This window comes from Schistocerca cancellata, chromosome 1 (genome assembly GCF_023864275.1).
Source record: "Schistocerca cancellata isolate TAMUIC-IGC-003103 chromosome 1, iqSchCanc2.1, whole genome shotgun sequence".
Lineage (NCBI taxonomy): Eukaryota > Metazoa > Arthropoda > Insecta > Orthoptera > Acrididae > Schistocerca > Schistocerca cancellata.
In genome coordinates, this window is record NC_064626.1 from 417039015 (window position 1) to 417059646 (window position 20632).

A 20632-nucleotide genomic window follows, 5' to 3' on the forward strand; every position below is an offset into this window, starting at 1 on the left:
TCAGAATGCCGGCCTAACGGCCACCTCCAAACAGATGGCGGCATCCATAGGTGTTCCATCTGTGGTTCTTATTCAGTAACGCAGCTATTCCAGATGTCCATGTAAAGACCTATCACCCCCCCCCCCCCCCCCACACACACACACGATTTGCACACTTAGTTAACATACAGGTGGCAGTATTCTACCATGAGAGCATTGAAAAATTGGTTATTTGATATGACATTTGCCTTAATGTAGGATACAATTATGTACAAACATAAATGACAGCTGTACCTTAAAGCTGTATATAATAAAGATCTTCTGAATGTAGTGACATTCCCTCCCTCCTTTCCAAATAGTCCACGTAGACAAGAAACAACAGGAAGTTAGTCTCTAAGGAGACATATACTTTTATAAGCAACTTACCTTCTTACGATTTTCATCAAAGAGAGAAAGCAAGCTCTCCCTTGCAGACTGCACAGGATTGGAGGCCATCAAACTGCGCATATAGTAGTACACTGCATCTAACTTTCTTCTCTGGAAAAAATGCGAGTAAACATGAATTTCATGTATTTTAAGAAAGAGTAAAACATATAGTAAGTGACTTACCAAACAAAAGCGCTGGCAGGTCGATAGACACACAAACAAACACAAACATACACACAAAATTCTAGCTTTCGCAACCAACGGTTGCCTCGTCAGGAAAGAGGGAAGGAGAGGGAAAGACAAAAGGATTTGGGTTTTAAGGGAGAGGGTAAGGAGTCATTCCAATCCCGGGAGCAGAAAGACTTGCCTTAGGGGGAAAGAAGGACAGGTATACACTCGCGCACACACACACATATCCATCCGCATATACACAGACACAAGCAGACATTTGTAAAGGCAAATATTTTTCCCACGTGGAATGTTTCCCTCTATTATATTCATACAGTAAGTGATTTAGATACAATTTCAAAGAACATACCCTAAGAGAAAAATGTATGTAACTGGTACATCAGTATATGCATATTAATCAGTGATAGCAAAAAAGCAAGTTTTAAGTGCCCACATCATCTGAGCCATACAGCATATGTAACCAGATGACAATGTAAGCATGTGTCAGCAAAAGTGTTAACTTCTTGCCATCCAATATAAAACAGATATATGGAAGAAAGTCAAACATCAAGTTCCTGAGCTGAAATTTCTGTTTTTAAATAGTGCATCATTAGGGATGAACGAGAAGCTCATGAACAGTAAATCTGGAGTTTAAAGAAAATTAAAGTAAAATGGAGTAGGGTGTGACATGCTTGAGGAAAATAAACAATAAAATTTAAAGGAACATTGTTTGTTGACAATGGGTAATAATGTGAGTGTGCAAGCTTTCTCAGCCAATGTCAATTTGAACTAAATCTATCTGGCTACTAAGGCAGTACACATTATAAAACTAAATAAGAAATATAAAATAAAAGTGACATCATCAAATTTGCTTTCATCCAGAATTTCACCACAGAGGAAGTGTAAGTAGTCAGAGAACGTTCATAAAAATTCATCACAGAAAAAATTAATTATACGAAAGGTGTTGGTCAATTAAAAGAATTTGTGGTGAAAGTACTGCTTTTTTTCATGGACCCACAGTGCTCATTGAAACCAATAGGGAGACATCCACTTGCAGAAGATGACCAGTTGCTTGCTTAAGTGCTCAAGCAAAGGCTGTGTCAGTGAAGAAGAGATCTCACTGCATCAAAATCACACCAAGAATATAATATAAAACATTTATTGTTTAAAAATTCATAATACTGATTTATACAGAATAGATATTTTAGACAGCTAACGTTAAGCCACGCTGGAATTAACATTTTAGTCACACTCAAATCTGTGACCATATAGGCTCACCAGACAAAATAATAGTCACCCCATTCAAAAAGTACAGTGGCCACTTTGGAGTACTGCAGATGGTGTAGAATTAGTGCCAGGCACTAATGTGACCTCCTACATCTGAAAAAAGTCATGTCAATGAAATGGTTTGTATGTGTCAGTTGAACAAAATCAGTGCTCTAACATGCGACGACACAGAGTATGTAACACGACGACACACATAGGAGATTACATGTCTGGATGTACCCATGACAATACTGTGAATGAAGTTGCTTGATTTGTTGGTGCATCAATGCTGACTGTCCAACATGTCTACAATGAATGGGGTGCCATACGCACAATGTAACACAAATACCACTCACACAATATAACAAAGCATACAAGGATTCTAACTGACAGGGACTGGTACCAAATGTCATGTCTTGTCAAAGACAATTGATTTTGAACACAACAGGGATTGCTGCTTTCAGTGAACGCAGATCAACCTCAATCACTTTCTGAGTGAACAGTTGCAGGGAGGTCCATGCAATTGCAATTCTCACAGTAAAATATAAAGCTACATATCTTCAATGGGCCACGCAACACAGACATTGGACAGTAGCTGCCTGGTGCATATGGAAAAGATGCAAGGTACCGAGAGCACCAACAGCCAAATGATGCATTTTTAGTGCCCCCAGAATTTTACGAAAGTCTGGAGTCACTTATGTTCCAGGCGCTTCAAACACGTTATTTTGTAGTGGGTTGTAGCATAAACAGATACACAATGTCGCAAAAGTTATTTGTGCAGGCTAACCGAGAAAGAAGAGCAATACCGGGCCAACAAGTGACACGCTCGGTTGCAGCGAAGAGAAAAGAAAAACTTCCAGCCCAGAATTCCATGGATGAATTTCATGCACGAAAAACATTGGTGATTGTTGTGTGTTGTGGAGAGACAATGGAAGAAAAAAAAAAAAGATTATTATTAATAGTGACTTGGTCTTGAGCAGACTGACATGTATATTGGTATTGTATCGTTGAGAAAAAATGTTATTTAATTTGGTTGAATTCAGTTGTGTGCAAATGCCCTAAGAAAGTGTGGGCTTACTGTTTAATGTGGCAGTGAAATGGTGTATTGAATTTTGAATATAGAATATGTTAACAGCAACTGAATTTTGAGAGTCTTCATTTGGACTAGATAATAGGATTTTGGAATAGTAGATGAATTTTCACCTTCTTAGAATCTTCGGAGAAGAGTTTGATGCAAGCAGAAGACGCCGGAGCTGCGGGGAAGCTGAGCCTGTATCTTGCATTCAAGTACGTTCACACTGATAGTCCAAGGAGCGCGGCTTTATGTTTTCAAGAAGATAAAACAGGGCACCGCAATTTTCCCAACACATGGACTCTGTATTTGAGGCCAGAGGTGATCTTGTGATGGCAGTTTTCATTTTTGTACCTAAACTTGGGCTCACTCATTTGGGTTACCATGAACATTTAACAGCATGTTTATTTTAATATTTTCAGTACCCGAGTGCTGCCCTTTCTTCTACATCTTCACCACTAACTAGTACGCTGCGCACACCCATCTTTTCCAAGATGACAGCAGCTGTTTTAACAAGCCTCCATACAAACATTCCTGGTTTGACAAACACTCAGGGATCCCATAACGTTTCTATTGCCAACTAAATCCCTCAATCTTAATCCTACAGAAATGGCCTTCACTATCTGGAACAGTGGGTACCTGGTGTACATGGTTGGTCTTTATTGAATTTTTTTCCAAAAATAGAAAACAGTTTATTTATGATGACTTTATTTACATCCATCGTATCTGAGAAAATTCCAGGAAAGAGTGTAGGGAATAAAGCTGAGAAGAAAAACGAGAAGCAGCAGCATGGATTTAGGTTGTGGAGCTCAATGATAAGTCATTTTAGGTACGGCAGTTCCAGAAGAAACATTAATATGAGCTAGATTTGCTGATGGTCTTCCTTGATCTTTAGAAGGCATCTCAGAATGTGCGCCACAGTGAATTACTTGGAAGCCCTGGTGAAGAAGGAATGCAAAAATGTGCAACCGATAGAGTGCTCGATATGTATTTTGGAAGTACCAGCTATTTTAAAGTAGGAAATAATGCAAAAGATGGATAAATGAGAGTAAACAGGTGCAATTTTAGCCTTACCTTTGGTTGTTGTGATGGAAGACATAATACATAAAAGTTGGAAAAGAGAGTTGAAGAGGATAATGTTAAGTTAATGGCCTTGCTTATAACCTAAGGATCTAGGGAAATAAGAAAGATGAAGTTCGGCAACAATCTGATGCATGGGCAAAAGTCAAATTTAGTGTGAGGAAGAGCGGTTTTACAATCATGACCAAGAAAAGGAGATGACTACTTATGTATTGCACTAGCGGAATAACAGATGAAAAATTTTAACAGCTTCAAATATCTTGGAAGTGTATTGGAAACAAAAGGAAGAAACTATGAGAAGTGTCAGGAGCTTGGAGTGGAATAAAGATGTCACACACAAGACCAAGGGAATAATATTTTGTTTCTACTACATGCCTGAACTGACCTATACTCCTCAAAACGGAGTGGAATAAAGATGTCACACACAAGACCAAGGGAATAATATTTTGTTTCTACTACATGCCTAACCTGACCTATATTCCTCAAAACTGGTCAATGAAGAAAAGGGACTTTAAATTTGACAGAAACAGAATGTGAGTACAAAGAATGGGCAGAATAAAAAATTAAAGAGATCAGACAGCTTTCAAAGGAATTACCCTTACAGGAGTGTAGAGAATCAGCAGTTTTTTAAGTGAATTTCTAAAAAGGAATTACATGACAGAATATCAATGTAAATTCATGAACTGAGGCTTCAACACAAAAGATCAAAAGGAACACCAACGGACAGTTAGCTGAAAAGGGCAGAGGAGATTATTTGGAGAAAAGAAGAAGAATAGAAACAGGCAGAGGCAGTGCAGTGGTGAGATGACAGAGGAAAATGGAAACACTTATGTGTACAACAGACCCAGTCAGTGGCTAGAAAATGTTCGTGATGATGATTATGATGAACAGTGGTGGCAGTGGTAGTTATGCAACTCGCAAGTAAAAATTATATATCTGTACTTACAGAATCTCAGAAGTGAAATAAGTAGCTCAACAAATCAACAACAAATGCTATGAAGAATCCATTACAACTGGATGGGAGGAAGTAATGGCATTCTTGGAAAACTTAGAAAGGGTTTGGAACCAGGACACAGTGATAGTGGAAGCTTTACTAAGACTGATAGATTGATAGATGGATTTCAAGATGAAATGTGGAAGGAACAGGACAAAGCACAACCCATAGCATTGTCAGACTGGTAGAAGTAAGAATTAGCAAAGGCTTCCAGAGAGACCATCAAGAAAATACGCAAATTGCAAGAACAAATGTGAAGTTTCTAAAAGGCAACAAAAACTTGACAGCTCAAATAAAATCTCAAGCAGCCGAAATACAGCACTTTGACACAGAAATTTGAAAACACAGGAAAACCAATGAAAGCGCAAAGGGGATGGTCAATTAGATCTAGTCCATGTAAAATATGTTGAAAGCACTATAAAATGATGCTGCAAGGCTCTAGAAGCAGAAAACATTCAACATATGAAAATTTTACAATAATTCACAGTGAAGTTTAGAGTGTGCGGACCTCAACAATGACCAGTGACTTCATCACTGCAGAAAGAAATGAATACAAGGGGCCATGAGAGCTTTACCTTTAATTTTTTTTTTCTTTATTGATTTGAAGATTTTATTTTTTTCATTTATTTTGTGAAATATTTTAAGATATCTATTAAAAATTTGAATACAGTTTTTTTTCTAGTAATACTGGCCTTGAACCAGAGAATGGGCAGTTAAGTCAATGTTTATTAAATTTGACACCCTATTCATGTAGCAGTGTCTCATTGTGGACTACATGAAGCAACACCGGAACGAAAGTGCACTTCTGGAGAACCTGGTGAAGAACAAAAAGTTGGTTAGAATTGTAGCTCTACAGTTAACTTTAGAAGCTAGAGTAAAACCAGTGATGATTCTAGCAGCGAGGATGGGATGCACAGCTGAAAAATAGGGAAGTGTATTTAAAATGTTTGAAGAAATAGCTGGTGCGTAACTGGCAGTTCAAGTCAGACTAAAAGAGACCATTCTATACTGGGTTGTACCTACCGGACACTAGACCTGACAAAATAGAAGAGAATAGTGACTGACATATATTACACACATTTTTTATATATTTTAGACATAGTCACTTATAAGTAGATCTGACAAAATGTTTTAATGATTTTAAGACAGTAATACTGATTTGTTCTTTATATTGTAGATTCTGATAGTGGAAAATGTATGTTCGAAAATAGTCATAATTAAAAACTTGATTTGCAATTACACCTAAAATTAAAAGATGTGCAAGAAACAGAAGAAGATTACCTATGCAAAAAGAGATGGTAACTCAAAAAGAGCTAATGTTTATTGTCCAAGATAAAGTGGTATAACTGAAGATCAATGTGTTGAATAATGCAGCAGAAAGGATCACAACCAACCTTCCTAATTTGTAATGTAAGAATTACAAATGCTATCATTAATGAGTGAGGTTTGCATTGCAGCAGATGGGAAGTGAATAAAGCATCCCTGTGATTACTCGTGTGTGTGTGTGTGTGTGTGTGTGTGTGTGTGTGTGTGTGTGATCCCATCCTAGAAGTCCAACACAACCTCCAATCTCTGCTTAAAGCCTTAGCCATTGCCAGAACATCTTCCCTGGCTCCTACGACACCCTGTACACCCACCTTCTACATTCTCCCTAAAATCCACAAACCCAATAACCATGATCATTACATTGTGGCTAGATACTGTTTCCCCACTGAAACAGTTTCGGCCCTCATTGACCAACCCCTCCAAACAATTGCCTGTACTCTAGCCTTCAATGTCAAAGATACCAATCATTTCCTTCACCAACTCTCCACCATTACCACCCCTTTACTCCTAGATCCCAGCTCGTCACTGTTGACACCACCTCCCTATAAACCAACATCCCTCATGATCTAGTCTTAATGCTCTTGAAAACTACCTTTCCCAACATCCTTCAAACTCCAAACCCACTACCTTATTCCTCATAGACCTTACTAACTTTATCCTAACTCACAACTACTTCCCTTCCCTTTGAAGGAAAGGTATACAAACAAATCTGCGGCACAGCCACTGGTATTCACGTGGCACTTTCCTATGTTAACACGTTTATGGGCCATCTAGAGAAGATCTTCTTAGCTTCCCAAAATGCCAAACCCTAGTTGGTTCAGACTCATTGATATCTTTATAATCCACACTCTGGGCCAAGACATCCTATCTTCATTACTTCACAGAATCAACATCATCTCTCCCATCCGCTTCACCTGATCCTCCTCAACACACCATGCAACCTCCCTGTATGCTGACCTCCTCCTCCATGATGGCTCCATCTGCACCTCCGTCCACATTAAACCCAACAACCATCAACAGCACCGGCATCTCGGGCGCTGTTGGTTATCTCAATACCTGCCTTTCTGAGGTTTGTACAACAATTGAAAGGAGGGACTATGTTACAATGTTCTGCAGTGAAACTATTTTGGAAGACCAAGATTCAGTATTTCGGCCTTCTCTCTGTTATCATCTGTTTCTGTGGAAGTATGGGAACTGCGTGAATGGATAGATGATTTTGACCCACTACTGATTTTACATATGGCCATAACATCTTGATTTTTTATTCAGATCGGTCAACAAGATTTTACTTTCAAAGTCACTGAATGGTTCTCTCATTGCTCTCCTTACACTTATTTTCACTTCGCTCAGCTTTCATCTGTCAGCTCTGTTATTTCTTCTCTTGAATCTGAGATGACATTCTGTTTGTTTACATACCAGGTTTCTAAGACAGCTATTTAAACATCGTGGCTCTTTTCCACCCCTTAAGACCTTACTCGGAACATATTTGTCTAGGGCAAAATTCACCCAGATAATTCACAATTGCAGTCTGTGATAACCTCAATAGATATTAACAAATTCTTTACTGAAATGACCACCTATCATCGCGTCTGAAATGAAACACATCCTACCCAAGATGCTTCCCACCGCTCCTAAATTGGTGTTCCATCGCCCACTCTACCTCTACAACATCCTAGTCCGTCCTTATGCCACTCCCAATCCCAACAACTTGCCAGAGGCATCATATCCTCGTATAAGACAAAGGTGCAAGACGTGCCCAATCCATTCATCCAGCACTTCCTATTCCCATCCTGTCACAGGCTTATCTTACCCTGCAAGAGGCCAGGCCACCTGTAAAAGCAGCCATGTCATATACCAGCTCAGCTTTTTATATTGGCTTTTCTGAACCGTGCAGATGGGAGCCATCTTTACAACACATTCGCTGTTCCCGAAATTATCCTGGCCTCAAACTAAGGAAACATACTGTTGCTACCCTCCAGCTAACAGTTTTCATACCCTCTTGTCCTATCACCTCATTTCTATTCTCGTCTCCCGCCCTCTTTTTGTGCTGCCCTCTGCCAATGAACCCACCCATCTTTTCCCGATACTTTCCTTTTTCCCCATTTCTCCCCTCTCCACCTCGCTGCCCAACAGCCTCTCGATGCTGCACCTGTTGGCAGTCTATTCCCTGCACATTCAGCTTGACAGCACTACCCTACCCCCCACACCCCCACCACCAAACATAGACTGCTACCCCTTACCCTTCCCCGCCTATTATAGACTTCTACTTCCGTTCCATATGACGGGTGCATTCTCGTCTGAGCTGCTGGAGATGACAGTCGTGTGTGTAAGGCATGCTTGCTTGTGTATATGAATATTTGTGTGTGTGTGTGTGTGTGTGTGTGTGTGTGTGTGTGTTTCTTTTCCTGATGAAGGCTGTGGCCAAAAGCTTATGTTTAGGTGTCTTAATTGTGCCTGTGTGCTACTTAATGTTGTCACCCTTATGGTAAATCTGAGAACACTGTTTTATTGCCACTACATGTATTGCATCATCCAGTTCCTTTGTTTTGATTCATGTGTTCACTGAGCATGCAGTTCTGATTTCTTGTGCTGAGCTGAACCCAGAGTCAATTATTGGTTAAAAATTCAACTGTTGCAGTTTTTAAATATTCATTCCGAAACAAAAGTAAGTCTCATAATGTTACAATAATAATGTGATATACTTTTGTAATGGAACAATGGGATAGAATGATTTTTAATTATTTAATTACTTTCTAGGTTACACCAACCATCTTTTGAATTATTTACGACAAATATTGGTTTTATGACTGAAGTAGTATGGAAAATACAAGTAAGCAGTGTTTTCTTGGACAGTATCTGCAAGATAGATGTGATAATGCCCTGACTTGTGTGAATGAACTGATCAGTGAAGAACAAGAACTGAACAAGAACTTTTATTATGGCAAAGCAACAGACATTCATTCATACTGTGATTTACGTGTTTCATGTGTGTGTGTTAAACACAAAGCCAGGTACCTGCACAGATTCTCTCCGCATAAGAAAATTTGTTGTGATCCCTTCAAGCACCATAAATGATCTGTTTCATCTGGATTGTGTAAAATTAGTTTAGGAAAGGCAAAGACCTTCAAAATGAGAGGCTTTAGTGTTATTCCTGGCAGAAAATGTGCCCAATCTATAACAAACTTATTAATGAAAAACAAGCAAGTGACGACTCATCACCAGACTATATAAATGACAGTAACGTGAAGGTGCAGACTCCTGAAAAATTCAGTTGCTCGGCATAGTCGGTATGCATCAACCAAACGAAAATTGAAATCAGCAGCTGGGGCTCTGGAAACTATACATTCACACACATATCAAGTTGAGCTGGCTGCTGATGCAAGCGCTATCCCTGACCATGATTTAACAGAACTGGAAGAAAAGGCAAAACATCATGATGAACTCATGGACAAAATCAAACAGAAAATTCAGTTACTTACTCTTGTGCCACCAACTTGGTCTCGACAGAAAGTCGGTTCCAAATTTCAGGTTTATGAATATTTGGAATGACAAGCAAGAGCTCTTTTAATGGAGAAGGGTATTTTATCGATGGCTGAGCAGAAAAGAGGAAAGACAATGCCACATGATGCAGTGCAAAAAGTAAAGAGTTTTTATTTGGGTGACAAAAACACAAGAATAATGCCTGGGAAAAAAGAAAAAGTGAGCACCAGCAAAAATACCTATGAACAAAACAGTCTTATTTCAAGTAATTTAACTGCACTGTATTCTCTCTATAAAAAAATATCCTGAAGACAATGTAGGATTCTCAAAAATTGCTTGTATTGACCAGAACAGTGTATACTTGCAGGATCATCGGGAACACATACCGTATGTGTGTGAATTTACCACCAAAACATTAAATTCCTTCTAAATTCCATTTCTATTAAAGAAACATACCAAGAGCTAGTTAAAATAATAACATGTGATATAAATAACGAAGCCTGTATGCGTCGTCTGTGTGAAAAATGACCCACAAGTTCACTGCTTCAAACCCACATAGAAAATGAACTAGAAGATGATGATCTGATGAGATGGTTCAGTACAGTCAATGGGTATCAACTGATAGAATGACATTGAAAGTTAAAATCACTTCTCTATCGGAATTCTATGACACACTAATTAAGAAAATTGAGAAACTTACTTCAAACTCTTATTTCTTAATCACAGTCTGATTATCTGAAAATGAAGAAGGAAACACTTGATGACAGATCAGTGTTAATTTTAATGGATTTCAGTGAAAATCTCAATTTTGTTGTTCAAGCTGAAGTACAGGGGTACCAAGGGAGCAATGGCAGCTGCACTCTTCACAGTGTCTATATATATTACAAAAAGGACAAACAGTTGCATGCAAAAAGTATTTGTATTTTTTCTGATGATCTAGAAAATGATGTTGCCTTGGTGTACCAGACTCAGAAGACTGCACTGTTTTTTTAAGTGTGAATTTCCAGAAATTCATCTCGCATATGTTGAGTATTTGATTTACGGTTGTAAGAATTTCAGAAATATCTGCTACCATGAACACGACTTCAACATAAAGTGCAGCTGGTACTTTTTTGCTACCGGCCATGGAAAATCTCCATGTGATGGTACTGCTGGCACTGTTAAAAGACTTGTCACAAAAACAAGTTTGCAAAGAGTTTATAAAGATCAGATACTTACAGCTTCACGGGTATTTGAATTCTGTCACGAGAACCTGCAAGGCATTTCAGTTCCCTTCGTTTCAAAAGACGAAATGGTACAAATCAGACATTATCTATCTCAGTGCTTCACAAGTGCAAAAGCAATTACTGGTACACAATCTATGCATCACATTGTACCAATATCACCAACCAAGACTGGAGCAAAAAGGCTGAGCTGTGATACAGATTTCAATTGTCCAAAATATTTTTTCTAATTTAACAAAAAATTATAAAAGATTAATTAACAAAAATTTAATTGCACAATTCTAACATGTTTTCAGAAACTAAATGTCCAAAAGGATATTCTGGGAAAAAACTGTTCGCATACCATTTGTTGTTTAAAAACTGCAGCCAATTTTCATATTTTTACAATTTGCTCTGAAGTAATGCTCTGCATCAAACTTTCAGCAATTGCTACCAACAGAATGTACGTAAAGCAATAAAAATTGGCGAAAGTTCATGATATTGGATACAAAAGCAGTACACAAAATCTCAGTTCACAACTAGATAATGGGTGTCATGGCTGGATGACTTGACATGAAATGACTCAGTATTATCTACTCTCAGGCTCCTCTATAATTGCTAGAAGTTTGTAATGGAATTGTAAAGCACCCTGTTGTATAAATGAAGAAACTTGAAACACTTCCTTAGTCTTCAGACATGAAATGCGTTGTTCAGAAACCAAGTTAGGAGCCAAAGAATGTAATTCTCCACACTTTATTCCATAAAGAACTAAACATTATCAAGAGAGCAGGTTCATACAATTATTACAAAGACGTATAGAATATAGAACAGTTGAAAATCCGTATTTTTGAATGAGGCTGTTCCAAATATATAAACTATGAAACGATAGAAGTTCAGATACAGCAAATAAATATTTCTAAGCTAGCCAGTAATGTTCCAATGCAGGATCAATGAATTAGAAATGTTTGTCTCCTTTATACTACAGTTCCAAGCAACTTTTCAGCCTTACCCATCCCGGAGAGTAAATGGTATAGTATGGAATAGAAATATCCAAATTCGCCGTGCAAGAAAAAGTTTAAGACCCAACCGTCCACAGGAAAACTGATGCTTACAGTTTTCTGTGACGCACAAGGTCCAGTATTGGAACATTATGGAGAAAGATGCACAACAATAAACAGTGTATGTTACAGTGAGATGCTTACTGCCAGGTTAAAGAAAACGCCAAGGACTGCTGTCAAAATGGGTTGTGTTGTTGCACGACAATGCCTGTCTGCATACTGCTGCCCACACTGCTGAAATGCTCCAGAACTCAAATTTGACGTACTGGATCATCCTACAGTCCCAATGTTGCCCCTTCTGACTATCACTTGTTTGGTCCACTCAGATAGGCATTAAGGGGCCTTCGATTTGCCTCAGACGAAGCAGTGAAAAAAGTGGTGCATTCCTGGCTTGCAGCTCAACCAAGAACCTTCTTTTATGAGGTCATGAGGAAGCTTGTATAACAATGGACTAAGTGTGTTGAAATGCAAGGAGACTATGTCGAAATATGTTCTTGTAAGTTTCCTATTTGATTACAATAAAATTTTATAACTACTCTGTGGACAATAACTGACTTACCCTCGTATGCAAGCTTTTGGAGCCAGTAGCTTCTTCTTCTGGCAGAATGGTTGAAGGGGAAGGAAGAGGGGGGAGGGAAAGGACTGGAGAGGTTTACGAAAAGGGGTAGATTTCACAAAAGTCGCCCGGAACCATGGGTCAGGGGAGATTTACTGGACAGGATGAGAAGGGATGACTGATTGGTGGGGACTGCAATGGATAAGATTTGCAAATGTGAGAGCCAAAAGGTGGGAGATAGGGTAATATGCAAGACAAAGATTGCTGCTAAAACATCATGCAAGAATTAATAAAAATGAAATGCTAAGTGCATTGTACACGACAGAGGTGGGAGGGAGACAGTGAAAAATAAGACAGGTCAGAAAATAAAGCTGTAGAGAACTAAAATGGAGTAGTTACTGTGAAGAAATTCAGAGACAGAAAGAATTAACGTAAATTAAGGCCAGGTGGGTGGCGAGAACCAAGGATATGTTGTAACGTTATAACATGACAGTCGTGACATCAGTGCCCGTTTCACCACACACGACATCTGGATTCTTCCCCCAGACGCAAGTTTCTCAGAATTCTGCAGGTGGGAACTAGCACTACAACATGTCCATGCAGAAGTAACAATTCGTGAAAGACCATTATACAGATTGCCAACTTCAAAAGTGATGTTTATTTGTATAAATGACTGAAATTAAATTAAAGCTGTTGTAATGCAACACAATGAGCAGAAGAAAGGTTGCTACTAGAGTTATTATCTTCAGATCGTGTTTATAATTGCGGAAGTGACTCAGATTCCTTTCTCACACTTCCAAACACTGTGAACATACAATGCAGGCAATCATGACCCAACACACTTGCAATGAAAATCTTGGCTCATTGCGCTAACTCTAGTTGTAACAGGATATCGTGAATAACGGGAAAGCATTGCATTGAGAGAATAGAACTTCTGTTGATACTGACAAAACTGAATGTAGAAAGCAGGATACAGGAACATAAAAACATGGTTTTACTGGATTTATTTGTTTGACCCAATAGTGTAGCTGCGAGTGTATAAGGCCCTAAAAAAAAAAAACAAGAAGGTGGATACATATTGAAAATGGGCCCATTTTCTGTTGGCACTCAAAGTTGACTTTTTATGATGTGAAAATGGGCCCACAATCCATTGGCATTTTTATTATGTCCTAGAATTATTTAGTACTGCGGACAGTGAAGTGTTGCAGTTTAGACGGAGGGCAGGAGAGAAGGTGCGGAGGGGGGAGGGGGTGTAAGTAGCAGAAAGGAGAGAAATAAAAGAAATTAAAAGACTGGGTGTCGCAGTAAAATGACGGCAGTGTAGTGCTGGAATGGGAACAGGAAGGGGGCTGGATGGGTGAGGACAGTGACTAACAAAGGTTGAGGCCAGGAGGGTTACGGGAACGTAGGATGTATTGCAGGGAAGTTCCCACCTGCGCAATTCAGAAAAGCTGGTGTTGGTGGGAAGGTACATACGGCACAGGCTGTGAAGCAGTAATTAAGACAAGGGATATCATGTCTGGCAGCATGTTCAGCAACAGGGTGGTCCACTTGTTTCTTGGCCACAGTTTGTCGGTGGCCGTTCGTGCGGACAGACAGCTTGTTGGTTGTCATGCCTACATAGAATGCAGCACAGCGGTTGCAGCTTAGCTTGTATATCACATGACACAGTAGCCCTGCCTTTGATGGGATAGGTGATGTTTGTGACTGGACTGGGGCAGTGGTGGGAAGACATATGGGACAGGTCTTGCATCTAGGTCTATTACAGGGATATGAGCCAACCCTTACATCATGGCTCATACCCTTGTAATAGACCTTTGAAAAAATTGAATGTAATAGGGAAATGAAGGCCAAAATTATATTACCTATGTTAGCACACCCGCTGTTGTGTAATGCATTTTGCATTACACAGAAAATGTGAGTAATCACTTGATAGTTCCCAATTCTAGTCCATGCTGAGTCATAATAAATAAGAGAACACACAAACAAGATAATCCAGAGTGTCAGTGGTCAAGCAAATCCATAGAACAGCAATCCTAAGCTTAGTCCAGCGGAAATGCAGCAAACTGTGGGGTCACCAAAGTTTGGTGTAAGTGAGATTTGAAGAGCTGCGCAGCATCCTGGTGACTGGATTGTCTCTCTGTGTTGTCAGCAGTCAGGCCCGTATGACAGCGTGAAGGCACCTCTTACTGGCCGGAAAGTTGTTGGTAGCAGACATCATCAGGGTATTGACCTTGATCGGATTAGTTGAGGCATAGCGTATGTAATCCACACCAACACCAATGTACAGCCTTAACAATTGTAAAGAGACCACTAAATTTGGTAATGGAGCTAAAATTATGTATTTAGTGTAATTTTTTTTCCTTAAAAGAGACCACAAAATTTGGGAATGGAGCTAAAATTATGTATTTAGTGTAATTTTTTCCCTTAAATCCCATGTTTTGTGGTCTCCTTCCAAGTGTTAACACATTGAAGCTGACAGACATACTTAAATACATTCACTACGTTTTAACCAAAAAATCCAACGGACGTACGTCATATTTTCTTCACTTCCGGCTTATTTATTTGTGATTTAAATGCATGTTTTACGTATGTAAGTAGTGAGACTAATTGTTTGCCTTGCCATAAGTGCATTGTTGATGGATAGCGTGCGCGTCTCTTGTGAATGGTACCAGTGTTATGTGAACTGCCTGCATGCTCAGAATATTGTTGAATGTTGTTTTATTCTGTGGCAGCTGTCATGTTGTGCTATTGTGTGCATCCTTCCCATGTGTAAAACATATAAATAGTGAATATGGCTAACAGACATAGCTTGTTAAACTTATGGATTGAAGAACTCTCGAACGATGGCTCAGAACTTGAATAATGACTGGTGTCCTTTTGATGTACTCCCTGAATTACCTCTGTTTGAAGAAATGAGTGGAATTCAGGTTTCTGTCGATACATTATCAACAGAACTAGATGGTTTGTTGTAATTTTTTGATCACAGTGTGTTTCTAAAAGTAAAGTCAGAGACAAATGTATATGCTACTGATAGTATTTCTGAACTTCGCCGCCAGAACATAATCAGACCAAAATCTTTATGGATGAAATGGAGAGCAGTGAGGATACATGAAGTATACCAATTTTTTGCAGTTGTTTTGTATATGTGTGTTGTAAAGAAACCTAAACATAGGGATTATTGGTCTGAAGACCATGTGATTGCTTCATCATTTGCTTGTCAGCTAAAGTCAGGAGACAGATTTTTTGCCATATTCAGGACGTGAACAATAATGAGCTATGGATACGTAAACAAGCAATTTTTTAAGTTCTTAGAAAAACTGTCAATTTTGCCCTCAATTTGTGAACTACTAGGAAGCAGTAGGAGAATTAAATTTTATATTCTATATTCTTACCTTGTATTGGTAAGTTATTATGTGAAAAGTTTGAAGTTTATCCTGTAATTACTTCCAGAGATGCAAAAAACTAAATTTCACATTTTTTCGAGCACCGTTTTTTTCCGCTGGCTTTGCTTCAAATTATGCATATGCAAATCACTCAGCAAATAATATTATTATCATCGTCATCATCATCATCATTTCATATAAGAAAGCACAGAAAGTGGTACAAGATGACCTAGTTTTGTTTCTTTCACAAATATATTGCAAGAGATCTTCTACCTCAAAGTTGCCAAAAACTCATGGATGCTGTGCTATGGGGTCAAACAAATGACTATACATTTGGAAGTACTGAATTATCATGAAGCTATACCAATGTTCACTGGGAACATGTTCCACTGTTCATACACAATTTCATCCAAATCCATGACGGTCATGCGGAAACCTCTAGACCACTTGGCATGTAATGACCCGCGTAATAGGGCGGACATGTTACTCCACAAGGGCAGAGATTTTTTCTGCGGTACACCAGTATGGGATGACCTATGTGGATGGGTTAACAAACTTTAGGAAGCACACAGGAGGTAGGACTGTGAGGAGTGGTGAGGGTGAGGTGGCTCTTGGAGGCCTGCCTGCAACTCAATGCCTCCTCCATGTAGTGAGGAGCAATCCATCCTTTCCATATATTAACAATTTACGAAAAAGATGGATTACTACTTGCCATAAAGAAGACACACTAAGTTGCAGACAGGTACAATTAAAATACACTTACATAAAGCTTTCAGCTGCAGTCATCATCAGTAAAAGAGAAACACACACCATGATGCTGGAGTTAAAGATCATGTATGCATGAGATGTGTTTGCTTGTGTATCTGACTGGTATGTGTTTCTCTTTTTTGGTGACGGAGGCAGTGGCCAAAAGTGTCTTTTAGTTGTACCTGCCTGCAACTTAATGGTAAGCTGCAATCTATCTTTTTTGATGTGCCTACCGTAGGTTTCTGTTGTTTTATTTTGCCAAACAGCTTCCATATTACTGTTATTCCATCATGGGCTTCCATCCTGGGCTTCATTTGATTTTACCTCCACATTTGTTGTTTATGTGGCTACCTTGATTAAGATAGGTTCCTAGAAATTTGCCACGTGAAATTTTGTTTATTCAATTTGCTATTAAAATTTTATCTCATTTCTGTCATGACTGAAAATCGCTTCCAAGTGTGTTCTTTTTGTTGCTACTTGTGACATTTCTCTCAAGGTGGGACACTACTGCACTTTAAGCAAAAGCAGTAGTGCACCGTTTATTAGAGGTGAAGCATGTTCATTCGAAAGGTGAAGCTCTAACCAATAACAATTTGTTATACAGGTACATCCATCTAAGACCAGGTTTCCACTCTAGTGCTGAAACTGCGGTGTCGTCAACCAACGATATCAGTGCTCCAGCAATTAACCACTGCAAAGATGATGTGTGTCTCCACAGCATTGCAATCAGAAAGAGAAAACAGCCACGCCCCCGCCAGCTGTGAGTAGCCACTGCTACACTGCTGCTCGATAAGTGGCTGCTTAGGACAAGAGGAGCACTTCTGTTTTTGACCACTGTCACAAGAGAAGACTTACTCCCGCCACCAGTGGAGAGTCATTGTAACATTGCGCCATCACATTCTGATCAGTCTCTATTATACAGAGAGTTAGATGGTGTTAACAGAAGTGTTTGTAGTAGCCGGAGCGGACACCGAAGAGAGTGTTTTCCTATCAACGAATGATTTCACACAGCTCAGAGTTTTTGACTGCTTCTCGTTTTTAAATTGCTTCTCGTTTTTAAATTGCTTACATAATTTCACATGTGAACACTCAGCCACAGCCATGGAGACTGAGAATGCCTGCACAGAATGCTTCACTTACTTGCACACTATTCTAATGCAAAGATATGTCTTCTACTTGATTTAACCATTATCTGGAGCTATTTAGATGAATCTTGTTTTAGAAAATATTACTGCATTTGATAAAGTTAATAAAAGTTGTTTCTACTTTTCCTGCATTAGATTACCTTTTTATTGCGGAAGTCTTGCTGTTGGAGATGTGTTTGCACCTCAACTCATCACAGGTTACAAACACATTGTGGAATGAGAAACAGAAACACGTTCTGTCATGTATGCGCCATTATTTGAGATCCATATCAAATTTCATTTTTGTGCCCTGAACTTTTGTAATTTACATCCTCATGCCAGTTTATATAAGCTGAGAAATGTGCAATCTCTTGGACGTTTCAGGAAATAAATCTTTTGCAGCTGCAGTTGATAACTACTTTATTTATTTGGTCAAAACTAGTTTCAAGGTTAAAGCCTCATCATTAAATGCTCATCATCATCTAACCTCAACACATTGGAGCCTAATGGATCATCAATCCAGTTAATACCCAGATACTGAGAAAATTTTTTACAATTTACAATTTCTTAATAAATTTACTAATCCACTTACCCCTTTTGGCAGTATACCAGCTTAACCTTCCATCCTTCCTCTTTATGAACATGCATATGTTTAACACAAATAAATTATACAGTGATTTGTAGATATTACTGTAAAGATACTGTTTTTCAGCATTTTTATTTTTCCCCAGAATGGACAAAATTTTCATAAGTCGTAGGGAATTGTAGGCTATTGATTTGAAATCACTAGCCAGCAGGAAATGCTAAATGTTTCATTTATAGGTGAAGTGTTTTATTGTGAAACTTTTTTTTCTCATTTTTACAAATTAGAGAACTTCACTGGGGAATGAAATCATTCAAAACACTCGGGGACACACAGGCCTGAGTTACATAGCCTACAGTAGTATCTGGTCTCTTTCCTCACTAGGTATCCTGCAGCTTTCCCTTGTTCCCAAAAGAGTTTGCATCTTCTAGCTGGGTTTGTTTTCTTTTCTGTTGGTGGTAGTTTCTCAGGAAAACGATGTGCTATGAGTCTGTTTGCACTTGCAACTCCAGATGCTGAATGTGTCTCTTTATTTAGTTCCGCTCCTCCTTTTTGAACCAATTGCTTTGCTAATGCGCCCTTTTTTGATATTGTGAATAATGTTGGCATTCACAACTGCCCTCATAAAAATATGGAAGAAAAGCTTTTCCACTATTTTATAGTCTTTTGCAGGAAGGGATAGTAACTCATCACCTGTTCTCCTCTGTCAACACCTGTTTTACACAAAGTGCAGTCTAGTACAACATCTGGCTTTACTACCTCAACATATCCACTTCTGGATTTTACACTGACATGCGAAGCAGTCATCTTATGCTGTGTTGACAACATGTGTACATCATGTTTATCTTTCCAACTTCCAATGTATTTCTTTCCCATAGTTCTTCAAGAACTGCAGAACTTGTATAAAATCTGTCCACATATGTCACTTGTTCTTTTAAGTAAGAGGAACATAGCCTAGCAGGAGGGGTTTGATAGAACTTTCAACATTTCCTTTTCCTCCAATATAAACTTCAGCATTGCACATGCAACCTGTCTGAGCATCACTTACAACAGACAGTTTTATCCCATATTTCAATGGTTTGTCTTTCATATAAACACGGAATCCAATTCTTCCTCGAAAAGGACATATTGCTTCAACCACAGTCAGATTTTGATGATGTCTAAAAGACTTTTCTGCGTCTTGCTGTGAAAAAGTTCCAAATAGATCTTATTTTATGCAGAGGGTCATGCCCTACTTCTTGTTTACGTATCCATAGCTCATTATTGTTCACGTCCTGAATATGGCAAAAAATCTGTCTCCTGACATTAGCTGACAAGCAAATGATGAAGCAATCACATGGTCTTCAGACCAATAATCCCTATGTTTAGGTTTCTTTACAACACACATATACAAAACAACTGCAAAAAATTGGTATACTTCATGTATCCTCACTGCTCTCCATTTCATCCATAAAGATTTTGGTCTGATTATGTTCTGGCGGCGAAGTTCAGAAATACTATCAGTAGCATATACATTTGTCTCTGACTTTACTTTTAGAAACACACTGTGATCAAAAAATTACAACAAACCATCTAGTTCTGTTGATAATGTATCGACAGGAACCTGAATTCCACTCATTTCTTCAAACAGAGGTAATTCAGGGAGTACATCAAAAGGACACCAGTCATTATTCAAGTTCTGAGCCATCGTTCGAGAGTTCTTCAATCCATAAGTTTAACAAGCTATGTCTGTTAGCCATATTCACTATTTATATGTTTTACACATGGGAAGGATGCACACAATAGCACAACATGACAGCTGCCACAGAATAAAACAACATTCAACAATATTCTGAGCATGCAGGCAGTTCACATAACACTGGTACCATTCACAAGAGACGCGCACACTATCCATCAACAATGCACTTATGGCAAGGCAAACAATTAGTCTCACTACTTACATACGTAAAACATGCATTTAAATCACAAATAAATAAGCCGGAAGTGAAGAAAATATGACGTACGTCCGTTGGATTTTTTGGTTAAAACGTAGTGAATGTATTTAAGTATGTCTGTCAGCTTCAATGTGTTAACACTTGGAAGGAGACCACAAAACATGGGATTTAAGGGAAAAAATTACACTAAATACATAATTTTAGCTCCATTCCCAAATTTTGTGGTCTCTTTTAAGGAAAAAAAATTACAC

General features: G+C 38.7%; 1 protein-coding gene across 1 annotated transcript in view; it reads right to left on the reverse strand.

The window, feature by feature from the left end:
* Positions 1 to 20632, reverse strand: part of LOC126175843 (telomerase-binding protein EST1A) — a 328328-nt gene that overhangs the window by 166523 nt on the left and 141173 nt on the right. Inside the window, exon 11 of the mRNA XM_049922850.1 lies at positions 406 to 516. Coding sequence (XP_049778807.1) covers positions 406 to 516 — 111 coding nt within the window. The remainder of the gene's footprint in view (positions 1 to 405; positions 517 to 20632) is intronic.